Consider the following 12,366-nt stretch of genomic DNA (forward strand, 5'->3'; position numbering starts at 1 on the left):
AATGGCCTGTTTTATAGATCAGATAGTAAATATTTTGGACTTTGCAGGCCATCCAGTCTGTTGGCAGCTGCTCAGCTCTCTTGTCATAGTATAAAAGTGGCCGCACACAACACATAAAGGAGTGAATGAGTCTATGTTTCAGTACAACCTTATTTTATTTTATTTTTTTAATTTTTTAAAGATTTTATTTATTTATTTGACAGAGAGAGAACAAGAGAGCACAAGCAGGGGGAGTGGCAGAGGGAAAGGCAGTAGCTCCCTAGATGAGGGAGCTCAGCAGGGAGCCCGATAAGGAGCCCAATCCCAGAATCCTGGGATCATGACCTGAGCCAAAAACAGTCGCTTAACCGACTGAGCCACCCAGGCGCCCCAATACAACTTTATTTAATAAAATAGGCAGCTGGCTAGATTTGGCCCATGGGCTATAGTTGGCAGCCCTGTTGTAGACCATATAAAATAGTTTCACATTTGAGATTTCTTCTTTATCCAGGGGGCTTTTTCTTGGAAGGGAAAGGGAAACAAGGAGATGTAAGATAATAACAACAGCATTTAATACTTCTACATATAGTTTAGTTTATGAATTTTTCTTTTTTTCATTTAGAAAGTGTCTATTAAAAACCTGCTATATGCTAGGCACTGGGGAAATGGTAAGAAACAAGACGTGTCTTCACAGAACTTATTTTCTGGCAGGGGAAACAAAGTAAACAGACACACAATATAATAATATATTGTGATTTGGTGCTATAAGAAATAAATGGGATAATATAAAAAAGAATAACTAGGGGAGATCACTTTTTATATGAAGATGTTCAAAAAGTTATAGTTTGTGGAATCTCCTGAAGATACTTGTTGTATGCTAAAATATATGTGGCCATAATATTTTTGTTCATAAATTGATATTCTTTTACAGTTTTGCAATTAAAAAAATACTTGAACTATGACTTAAAATGTATCTTCTGTGTTGTATTATTTTCCAAGGGCTGCCATAACAAACTACCATAAGCTGGGTATTTTATTTTATTTTATTTTATTTTATTTATTTATTTATTTTAAACTGGTTATTTTAAAGCAAATATATTCCCTCACAATTATGGAAGCTAGAAGTCTAAAATCAAGGTATTGGCAGCCTCCAGGGGAAGATTTTTCCTTTCCTTTTCCAGATGCTTTAGTCCCAGGCTTGCTTGCTTGCTTTTTTTTTTAAAAGATTTTATTTATTTATTTGACAGAGAGAGAGAGAGGCAGGCAGAGAGAGAGGGGGAAGCAGGCTCCCTACTGAGCAGAGCGTGCCTGTGTGGGGCCTGATCCCAGGACCCTGAGATCATGACCCTAGCCGAAGGCAGAGGCTTAACTCACTGAGCCACCCAGGCACACATTGCCCCCACCCCCACCCCCTGCATCCAGGCTTTATTTAGCTTGTGACAACTCCAGTCTCTAAACAGAGTTAGGATTTCAACATATTGGGGGGGGGTGTGGGCCATGATTCAGCCTAACATGTGTTTTCTAGCTTTCTTGACGAAAAGCCCGCATAAAGAATAGATTTTACGTTTTGACCCAGAACATGTTGTATATGTGTGTATATATAGTTGCTACAAAAGTTTTACAAAATAATATTTACCTTTATTATATGTGATAGTTTTTTTTGTCATTTGACTCGGTTCTATTGTTTCAATTATATATACATACATATAGCTTGCAATCCATTAATGTATTGAAAACCTGTAGTTTGTAAAACATACAAATTATAGTGTTTTATTTACAAATATTTATTGAATATCTTCTGTACAAGTTGCAGTGGAAAATAGGGATCCTTCCTTCATTTATGGGAAAACAGAGGCAATAAAAAGAACTCACAAATGATCAGAGTAGTAGGCCAAAATTGGTGTGTTCCTTAACATCTTAGTATTCAGTTTGTCCACAGACCAGCTGTAACACCTGGGATCTTGTTAGAAATGCAGACTCTCTGGCCTACTGAGTGAGCATCGACAGTTGATCAAGAATTCCAGGAGATTTGTATACTCATCTGTATACAAGTTAGAAGTTAGAGAACTGGCCTGGAGAAGTCCATAGTGAAGTCCTATAAAGATTCAGAGGCTTTTGCGTTCAGTTGTGGGAGACCCAGAATGCTGTCTTAAAGAATAACAACATTTGAACTAGACCTTAATGTTTGAATAAGATTAGACATACAGAGAAATGTACCCTAGGCAAAATAAACATTATGAGCAAAGACTAGGAGACAGAAAAGGCAAAGACACCTTTTAGGAAACTATGTTTTGCTCGAGTATATAATATATGAGAGTGAATGGGGAGAATAGTCTTTTTTTTTAAGTTATTGAAGTCAAATAACAGAGCTTGGAATATCAGGATAGAGTTACTTTTGACCAAGAGATTGATATTCCCAGAACCTGACTCTAGAAATGTAATTTGACAGCAGTATAAAAGAAAGAGGGTGCTGTAAGAGATTTGAAATGGACATTCTGTTTAGGAGGAGCTTGCTGTTATCCAAACAAAAGGTACTAGGTATCAGCTTTACTGCAGTGGAATTGGGAACAGAGAGCAGTAGACAAATAAAACATGGCACCCATTGGATGGATGAAGTGAAAGAAGGAGGAATCAAGGATGAATTCAGGGTTTCCTGAATAGGTGCCTAGAAGTATGTTAGTACCATTACAATTTTCCAGTTTAGAAGTAGAAGGGTAAAGAAAGGAGATAGAGTTGTATTTTAAACAAGCAGTGGAAATAGAGGACTAAAATTTAATGATAGGGGCTAGAGCTTAAGATTTTGGAGACAGTTAAACTTGATGTTTGGGTTGTCACACCAAAAAGTAGTATTTATCTTTTTACATTAAACACATCTTACCAAGGGGCACTTGGGTGGCTCATTCGTTAAGCATCAGCCTTCTGCTCAGGTCATGATCCCAGGGTCCTGGGGATCAAGCCCTGCATCAGGCTCCCTTCTCCGCGGGAAGCCTGCTTCTCCCTCTCTCACTCTCCCTGCTTGTGTTCCTTCTCTCGCTGTGTCTCTGTTAAATAAATAATTAAAATCTTAAAACACACACACACACACACACACACACACACATACATCTTACCAAAGTAAATATTAGCCAAGAGACGGTACATAAAATTTGCTACATGTAGCAAGAAGTCTTTGGAGAGAGTTTAGCTTTGAAAAAAAAAGTTGATGGGTCCATACAAATTAAATTCAAGCAGAATTAGGTCTGGCATTGAAGATCATGCCCTGATTTATATGTGGTTCCAGCTGGAAATCCCCGTTGATTCTAGATCATACGGGGAAAAAAAATTTTTTTTTTATCTTTCTAGTTTATGTTTTCATGTTGTGATATTAAAGAGAAAGAAGTAGTTTGTCATACTTAAAACAGTTATTAACCATTTATACATTAGTGACTTAAGTAATAATATTCAGCAGACTGTAGGAATGGTTTTCATTTCTCTGTAACATTGCAAGTTTAAGTAAATTCATATTGGTACCACTGCCAGGAAATAACCTATTTATGGTTACTGCTGCCCATCCACAGAAGTTTTTCCTATTTTACAGTTTTAAAAAATCTCTGTAGTACTCAAAAACTTGTAAGGTTTGGTTATAAAATGAAAACAATGTGTAAGCTGTGATATGAAGGAGTCCAAATTTGAGAATGTAATTCCCTCTGTGATTGAAAGAGAATGTGGTGGAGTTTTTAGTAACACTTAAAATATAAAAAGAAAGGCCCATGCTACCAATTCTTCATAGTATTCTTTTTAATTGGTTGGTGTTTTAAACTAAGGTAATTACCGTTAGGTGCCAGTTAGCTCCTAAAGTGAAAGAAGATTAGAAAATAATTAAATTCCTTTGTCCCAAATTTTCTATTTCAAGTCTGAATTCCACACAAAGATTCTGCTTGATCACTAGTCATTGATTTCTCTAATTACTAAACTACAACATCCACACTCTTGTTATTCCAGATCTCCTAATTTATTCAGTTTAAGATGCATCAAATTGTAAAATATTGATAATATTTGATTGGATATTTTAAGGGAATGTGCAAGTAAAAATGAATTGTAGAAGAGTATTTTAAGAATAACATAGAAACATAAAAATTTGCCTTGTTTTCAAACATGGAGCCCTATAAATCTGAGATCTGACAGTTTACCTGTCAGATAGAAATAGTGCCTGCTCTGTTACCTGAAAGAAAATTCAGGTATGGGGTGCCTGGGTGGTTCAGTCAGTTAACTGTCTGCCTTTGGCTCAAGGCATGATTGCAGGGTCCTGGGATCGAGCCCTGCTTTTCCCTCTCTCTCTCTGCTACTCCCACTGCTAGTGCTCTCTCTCTCTGTCAAATAATTAAATTTTTTAAAAACCTTAACCCTGGGGCGCCTGGGTGGCCCAGTGGGTTAAAGCCTTTGCCCTTGGCTCAGGTCGTGATCCCAGGGTCCTGGGATCGAGCCCTGTATCGGGCTCTCTGCTCCGCGGGGAGCCTGCTTCCTCCTCTCTCTCTGCCTGCCTCTCTGCCTACTTGTGATCTCTGTCTGTCAAATAAATAAATAAAAATCTTAAAAAAAAAAAAAAAAAAACCTTAACCCCCCCCCAAAAAATTCAGGTGTATTTTTTATATATAAATAAATTTTTTTACATGTAAAACATGTAATTATATGACAACATTTGGTTTACTACAGTAGCTATTTTAAGTAGGAAAATGTTGTTATATGCTAGTGTAATAAGATAAGAAAAACAAAATAATATGTAAATACTGGCAAAACCAGGCCAGGTTATCATTACTTAAGTATGATAGGATATGTTTGTAGTCAAACAAAAATCTAAGCAACTAAACTAGAAAATTGTTAGAACTGTTACAATAGAGAATTATGTAGGTGGTAACCAAGTAGTTACATAGGCTGAAACCAGTTGAAAAATATATAATAGGCAAATCAATTCACAGCATCCAGAATTACAAAAGAATTACCATAAGAAATAAGTGTATAAATGTATATGACTTTATTTGAATAATGCTAAAAACATTTGAGAATAGATTCCCTCGTTTTCAAATAGGAAGATTCAGTGTGGCAAAGCCACTGTCAAGCTTCCCAAAGATTATTTTAATGCTAGTAAGAATATCAGTGAGTTTTTGAAGTTTCAGTAACTTGACAGTAAAGTTTATCTGCAATAAAAATAATAACTAACATTTATGGAATGCTTATTAGGAGTCAGCTGGGAGAAAATATTTGTATTGGTAACACAGAAAGAACTCGTACCCAAAAGATGCATAATATCCAGGAATCCCTATAAAATAGTTTTGAAAAACAATAATTTGGACAAAAAGAGCTAGAAAACTCACTGAAAACAAATGGCAATATAAACACGAAAAGACAAGTTCAACCTTATTAAGTGGTCAAAGAAAAAAATTAAAATTTTAAATAGAATTTTTTTCTTTTCAAATATAAAAAACAATTTGGGAAAATGTATCAGTAGTGGGTAAGTAAAAGTGACATAACATTTTTGAGGCCATCTTTCAATTTTAAATGCATATAACTCTTAAAACTAATATGTTCTTTTTTAAGTGTTTATTATGAAGAATAAAATTCTTCAAGTACCAACTTAGAGAAATATTTACAACCCGCTATTATATAAAAAATTAAATTATAGAACAACATGAAAAGTTCCTATGTTACTTTCCCTTTCCTTTTAAAAGATACCTATCTTGGGGGACCTGGGTGGCTAAGTCCCTTCTGTCTGCTATCTGCTCAGGTCGTGATCCTGGGGTCCTGGGATCAAGCCCTATGTGGGGCTCCCTGCTCTGTGGGAAGTCTGCTTCTCCTCCCTCTGCCCTCTACTTGTGCTCTTTCTCTCTCTCTCTCAAATGAATAAAAATTAAAAAAAAAAAAAAAAAAGGATACGTGTCTGTCTCCCACTTACTTATCTCAACATATTTTGTTAACACTGTCACCTCAAAGGTGGAAAGCAGAGAAATGATATCCTTTGTGTAAACCCTGCATTATTTCAGTTTTTGCATTAACCAGGTGTTACGTATATCTAAGATTGTGTTAGCTCAAAATAGCAGTGGCTTCAAAAAGATAGAAATGTAGATCTCAAAAAAAGGAAAAAAAAAGAAATGAAGGTTTCTGGCACCTCAAGTCCAGTATAAAACTTTGAAGTCATCATGAACCCAGATTCCTTCTTCTTCTTCTTTTTTTTTTAAGACTTACTTATTTATTTTAGGGAGAGAGAAAGAGAAGAGAGAGAGTACACAGGGGTAGAGGGGCAGAGGGAGAAGGAGAGAGAGAATCTCGAGCAGACTCTCCACTGACTGTGGAGCATGACTTAGTCCCACGACCGTGAGACTATGACCTGAGCGAAACCAAGAGTCGCATGCTCAACTGACTGAGCCACCCAGGTACCCCAAACGCAGATTCTTTCTATCTTTTGCTCCCCTTCCCTTATATTGGCTTCCATCCTGTAAATATCCTCATGATTCACAGTGATTGCTAGAGCTTTAGCCATTCCATCCGAATTCCCAGCAACAGGTAAAAAAGGAAGGGCCAAAAGGGGTTACTTTCCAGCTAGATCAATTCCCTTTCACAATCCTTTCTTAAGGCCTCCCAAGCTGCATTTCTGATTATATTTCATTGGCAGAACTCAAAAGGACACACCTTGCTTTGAGAAAGGTTATATAGTGTGGTCTTTTACCTGGAAACATTTTCTTTACTAAAATCAGGGGAAGAAGGGAAAAATTTTTGTTTTCCCGTAAAAGAAGGGGAAAATATATGTTGGGCTAGACATCAAATAGATTTTGCCATAGAAATTTTTTCAACAAGCTGAACTATAATTTCTTTTTTTTTTTTTTTAATTTTTTTTAAGATTTTATTTATTTATTTGACAGAGAGAGATCATAAGTAGACAGAGAGGCAGGTAGAGAGAGAGAGGGAAGCAGGCTCCCTGCTGAGCAGAGAGCCTGATGCGGGACTCTATCCCAAGACCCTGAGATCACGACCTGAGCGGAAGGCAGCGGCTTAACCCACTGAGCCACCCAGGCGCCCCATATATGTGATTTTAGAAAGCATGTGCTTAAAAGAGATTATGACATGTTATAGAGTGAAGAAAGTTAACATTTCAAAGGGAAAAGAAGCAGCCCAAGGCCTAGAGAAGTATAAAGTAGAATAAGGGACATGATGTCATTAAAGCAGAGAGGTTAAAGGATTAGAAGAGAAAACAGGTATTGGAGAAGCTCTTAAAGGTGTTCAGAAAGTTCAAGAAAACTGAGTTTGTTGGAATTTACATGGTGGAGATCCTTAAAAGAGTGTTAATGAAGAGCAAAGAACCCAGTCCATATTTATTAAGGGGTAAGTTAAATGGTAGAATCTAAGATACAGGTTTTCCATTTAAGAAATTTGACCATCACCAGAAAAAAAAAGAATGAAGTTAATGGGTTTCATAAAAGACTCTTTAAGATGGGGGTACATCTGAGGGGATTATGATAACATAACAGACCAAATTCTAGGAATTTCTTAGAACTGTGCAGACCGTGCATGATGGGATAGCCATCTGGGGGTCTTTGTTGATAAACTGTTAAAAACGTTTCTAGTGTGAATAGCCACAAACATTTTCAGTGCTTTTTTGTTGGTTGAGTAAACCGAAGAGCATGAATGCAAAAGCAAAATTTGATGCCAAATCACAGAAGTTGCCATAAACACAGAAGTTCCCCTAGTGAGGACACTGCCTGTGCCTGAATTTCATTTGTTTCTGCTGCTACCATTTCTTAATTTTTCCTGGTGACTAGCCAGATTAGAACTATGAATGAAGACAAACTGGTCTTGCCCAGATCGTAGATGAGATATAGGTGGCTTAGGTAAGTGGAGAAAATACTTAGGGGTTTGATGTGATGATCTGGTCTGATCTGGTCTATCTTAGAATGAAAAAGATGTGCTTATTCTTTGTCATGGGGGTTTGCAACCTTAGTATATGCCTAAATCTACAGCTGCTCCTCATTTTCCAGATGGCATCTATGGCTGGGAGTACTTTTTACCATCTGCACTTCTCAAAGAGTTTGTGAACTCTTTTAATTATTGGAAATGGAAAAACTAATTGGTAAAGTGGTTAAATGATATAAAAGGTTTTAAAAACTAAGTTAGAACTTTTTACATTCTATTTAACTTTTTAAATAAGGTCAATGCTTTAAGTGCTTTTTGACTTTCATCTTTGCATACCTACGATCATTGATATTTGCAGTACTCCAGAATACTTTGTAACAACTATTTGTACATTGACTGGTACTTTGAGCCAAATTCCAAAACTCTTACCTCCTTCCAATACTGTACTGTTTTTGACATGTGCATAGAGCAGCTAACACTGAATGAATGCAGAGTACAAACTTATGTGAATTGTTCCATTCATCCAATAATGTTTTCAAGTTGGTAAGGTACAGTGTCATGATTTGTAGAAGTAATTGAGAAAAACAAGCTTTTTAGGTGTTGCTCCTGTTTTTATATACGTAAAGTATTGAGATAGTGGGAGAAGCAATTTCCCATTTAAGTGATACTTTTTTAACTAGCTGAGCATAATAGGAGCGACATCTGACTCTGAAAATGAACATATTCTCTATCTAGGGAATTCTAGATTTGGAGTGTTATTAGCTTTTATTTTTCCTTCTTCCAGTTTTATGAGTCATGAATGTATTTTCTTAATGATATGTTGTAAATAAGTATCCTCTAATAATCTGGAGATACAGTACTTATTCACCATCTTTTCTCTTTAGGCAGGTTCTACTGGGGAAAATTCTCTAGATAGTTTGTCCATTTATAAAATTAGACACTTGCCATCTTTGCTCATTTTCAAGTTCTCTGTTTACAAAACTATTAAGAAGGTGTGAAATGCAGCCAAACTTCCCAGTTTATGGGAAGTGTCTCATGATTGCATTTCCTACATGTTCATTGTTCACACATGAAGAAATTTGGCAGCTGCGAGATTATTAAGTTTAGAGTATCCAAATCTAACCCTCACTGGGATTTTGGTTTCCTGCTTTCCACCCCCACCATCTCATCTTTTGTAATCATATTTGTGGTAAGTGCTGTGGTGGTATTTCTTAAGGTTGATGATCCTTCAGTTTTCTTTGTTTTCCATTTATCAGATGCTGTGAATAAATCATAGACCAGGAGTTCACCTGATTTAGAGTCCTGGCTTCAAACAGAAACATAACGTACTCTAAAAGAGGTTCCTTCTTGATAAAGACGTTTTATGGTGGCACTGTTGTTGAGAGAGGGGGCAGTGATGGTAGCTAATCTATATGCTGTAATTATTCTGTAAGAACTTGCTAGAAAAGTTATGGTCATACATGTAAGAGTTTGTAACTGAGGATAGTAGAAAATGGTTTGTGTCTATTGTTTTGTTTATTTAATTTTTACTTGATTTGGCTTTTTATTCAGGTGAGTTTTTCCTGTTGAAAACTTCAGATTACTCTGTTTTCTTCATGATTACTAAAGATCAGTCATGGAAAAGTGAGATTTTTTTCTGAATACATGTGCTACTTTTAGAGATTTAAATATTTAGAATTATGAAGGGAGAAAACTATATAATTTGTTAAGTGGATCAAAAGGCAGCAGCTTCTTTGATCCTAAGAGCTGCTGATAGTTATAGAGATACTGGGTGTGACAGTTGACAAGAAAAAGGAGACCAAAAAATGGGAAGTTGGGGCAGAGGTGTAAAGAAAGTAGGACAAGGAAGAGAAGACCATAGGACTAGTTAGCACCATGGTGCCATAAGCAACTGCCTTAGTTACTTCTCTCTTCCGTTTTAGCCATCCTTCAAAGAATTCTGTAACAGTTTCCAGATGGTGAATACTACCAAGTGGTGGTCCAGTTTGACATATTCAATGTCTTTTATGTATTTCTTAAGTCTGTTTTCAAAATGATGGTGGTAGGGTGCTTAGGTGGCTCAGTCGGTTAAGTGTCTGCCTTTGGCTCTGGTCTTGATCCTTATCCTGGGACCGAGCTCCACGTGGAGCTGGGGGTCCCTACTCAGTCGGAAACCTGCCTTTCCCTTTGCCACTCCCCCTTCTTGTGCTCTCTCATGCTCTCTCTCTCAAATAAAAATCAAACAAATTTTAAAAATTTAAAAAAATAAAAATAAATGATGGTGGTAATAGTTTTTATTACGCTTAGGGTTATTTGGAAGATTAGCACACTTTCTTTTTTGTTTAATAAGTCACGTGAGTAAAAGGTTCTGTGAATGAAAATTATGATCACCATTGTCTTCAGTGAGTATTCTGCAGTGGAAAAAGTAGATTTAGAATTTGAAACTCTGTCCTTTGTGTTTCATTCACAGGCTGTAGAAGAAGAAGATAAGATGACACCTGAACAGCTGGCAATAAAGAATGTTGGCAAGCAGGTGAGGTATACCGTAATAGGTTACGCAGTCGCATAATAATGTGCTCTTGTAGAGTTAAAACTGTTTTAGGGCCTGTATGATTTTTTTCCCTGTTTGTTCACTCTACATTTTTCTTTTGTCATGTAAATATGATGCTAATTTTAAAGGTCACTGAATTACTTGATGTCATATTCTGTTTGCCATATATAGTGAAGTCACAAATAGATCTGTGAGGTACTGTCTTTAGTGAAAATAATATACTAGAAATAAATTAGGAAACATATCCTGAGTTAATTTTTCAGGTATTATTTTTACTTGAAATAATATTATCAGTGAAGATAATAGAATGGTTTATTTCTTACATATGTAACAGTTTTTTAAATGATACAGTTTGTCAGTATGTAGGCTTCAGTATGTAGGTAATGTTCCTGAGAAGGCTGAGAGCACCATTGGATTATAGTGAGTGAAGAGAAAGGGTTTTAAGTATTTGCTCTTTCACATTTCCAAGATGAAATATATATTTTAGTTTCTATTTTCCGAGGGTTGGGGGAACACACCAACCAATTAAAAGAATCTACAGATTAATTAGACTGTTTTTAAAAGAATGTTGATTACATTTTTTTCATTTCATGGAACATGGTTATCATATTGCTGATGTTGGCAGAATCTTGATATTTCAGATGCAAGACACTAAGCTGTCTTTGCTTTCAGCCATCCTACCATATGCTCTGATCCCATCACATCTCACAAGCTATGTAGGTTTGGGCCAGGACCATTCTTGGATGGGAAATCTCTAAGAATCACCCAGCTGCCACAAGAAGTAATGTAGATAACTGAAGGAAGTGTGTTACCAATTCACTATACAACTAGTTACTCCAACAGTGCAGTAGGGGCAAAGGTCTGACTTAAATATCATAATTAGTGAAATTAAATCCACTACATTCTGAATATTATAATGTAAAAACAGCTAGAACTCTCCCCAAACAAAATGAAGTGTAGTTCATCTTATTCTCTCATCCTGTGTGATCTAGTTACCTAGTCTTTTCCTACTACTTATTGTAGTCTAATATATGTTACTAGATCACCAGCTTGGAGTCTTGCACTTTATAGAACCCACTGTTTTTTGTATAAATGCCTCTGAGGCTACCATGTAGATTTTATTTTAACAGCAACAAATAAAAGGTCTTAATTAAAAGTGATGCTGAAAAATATGTAATGGACAAAGATGAATAATCATCAGAATCATTTTTCTTAATCTAGCTCTTCACTGGTTTAGCCTGTTGCGTGGCAAAAGCAACACTGTCTGTAGTGGAATCAGATCACTATCTTTTTCTCCTGCCAGTCTTTCTCAGATACATCCACCTAAAATGTCCTAAGGCTTATTCCTGAAATAAAGAAAGTGTAATACGTGGTCTAATTACTTGAAATTATTTGTAGCATGTTGCATCTCTGGGTTCTTTAAGGAAATCAAGAATGTATTGAAATTGTAATTTAGAAAAGAACAGCCAAGAAATAATTCCAGTGATGAGCATTTATTTAAAGTTAGGAGTCTTGGGTATTGTAGCAATACCCACACAAAAATAATGCTTTAAATTAGAGTTTAATTTGCAATATATATATTTTAAAGCTTTCACATTTAGCTGAAATACTTCATTCAGCTCAGCCTTAAACATAAATTAAGCGTTTTAATTTAACTTCCTTTGTTACAATGTTATTTTAAGGCTCATTTTTAACTCAAATGTTTCAAATATAGATTTGATCAGGTTTCAGTTAAAAGATTGTACCTATATATTTTCTGATACTTTATTTTTTCAAAATAGCTACAGAAAATATGTATTCTTAACATTATTTTGTACATATCATATACATGTAAAATATGTGTATCCTAACATTGTATTTAAATTTTTAAACAAGGAACAGTGACTTTTGATCTAAGAATCTTTCCTAAGTCATTTAATGTACTTTTCCCTGAAATATTAAATTTATACAGGAATTAAATTTAAATTAAAATTACA

General features: G+C 35.6%; 1 protein-coding gene across 1 annotated transcript in view; it reads left to right on the plus strand.

Moving 5' to 3' along the window:
• PSMD14 (proteasome 26S subunit, non-ATPase 14) overlaps window positions 1-12,366 on the plus strand; it is a 100,545-nt gene that overhangs the window by 87,297 nt on the left and 882 nt on the right. The window contains exon 11 of the mRNA XM_047721912.1: window positions 10,310-10,372. Coding sequence (XP_047577868.1) covers window positions 10,310-10,372 — 63 coding nt within the window. The remainder of the gene's footprint in view (window positions 1-10,309; window positions 10,373-12,366) is intronic.

The sequence above is a fragment of the Lutra lutra genome, chromosome 3 (assembly GCF_902655055.1).
Source record: "Lutra lutra chromosome 3, mLutLut1.2, whole genome shotgun sequence".
Taxonomy (NCBI): domain Eukaryota; kingdom Metazoa; phylum Chordata; class Mammalia; order Carnivora; family Mustelidae; genus Lutra; species Lutra lutra.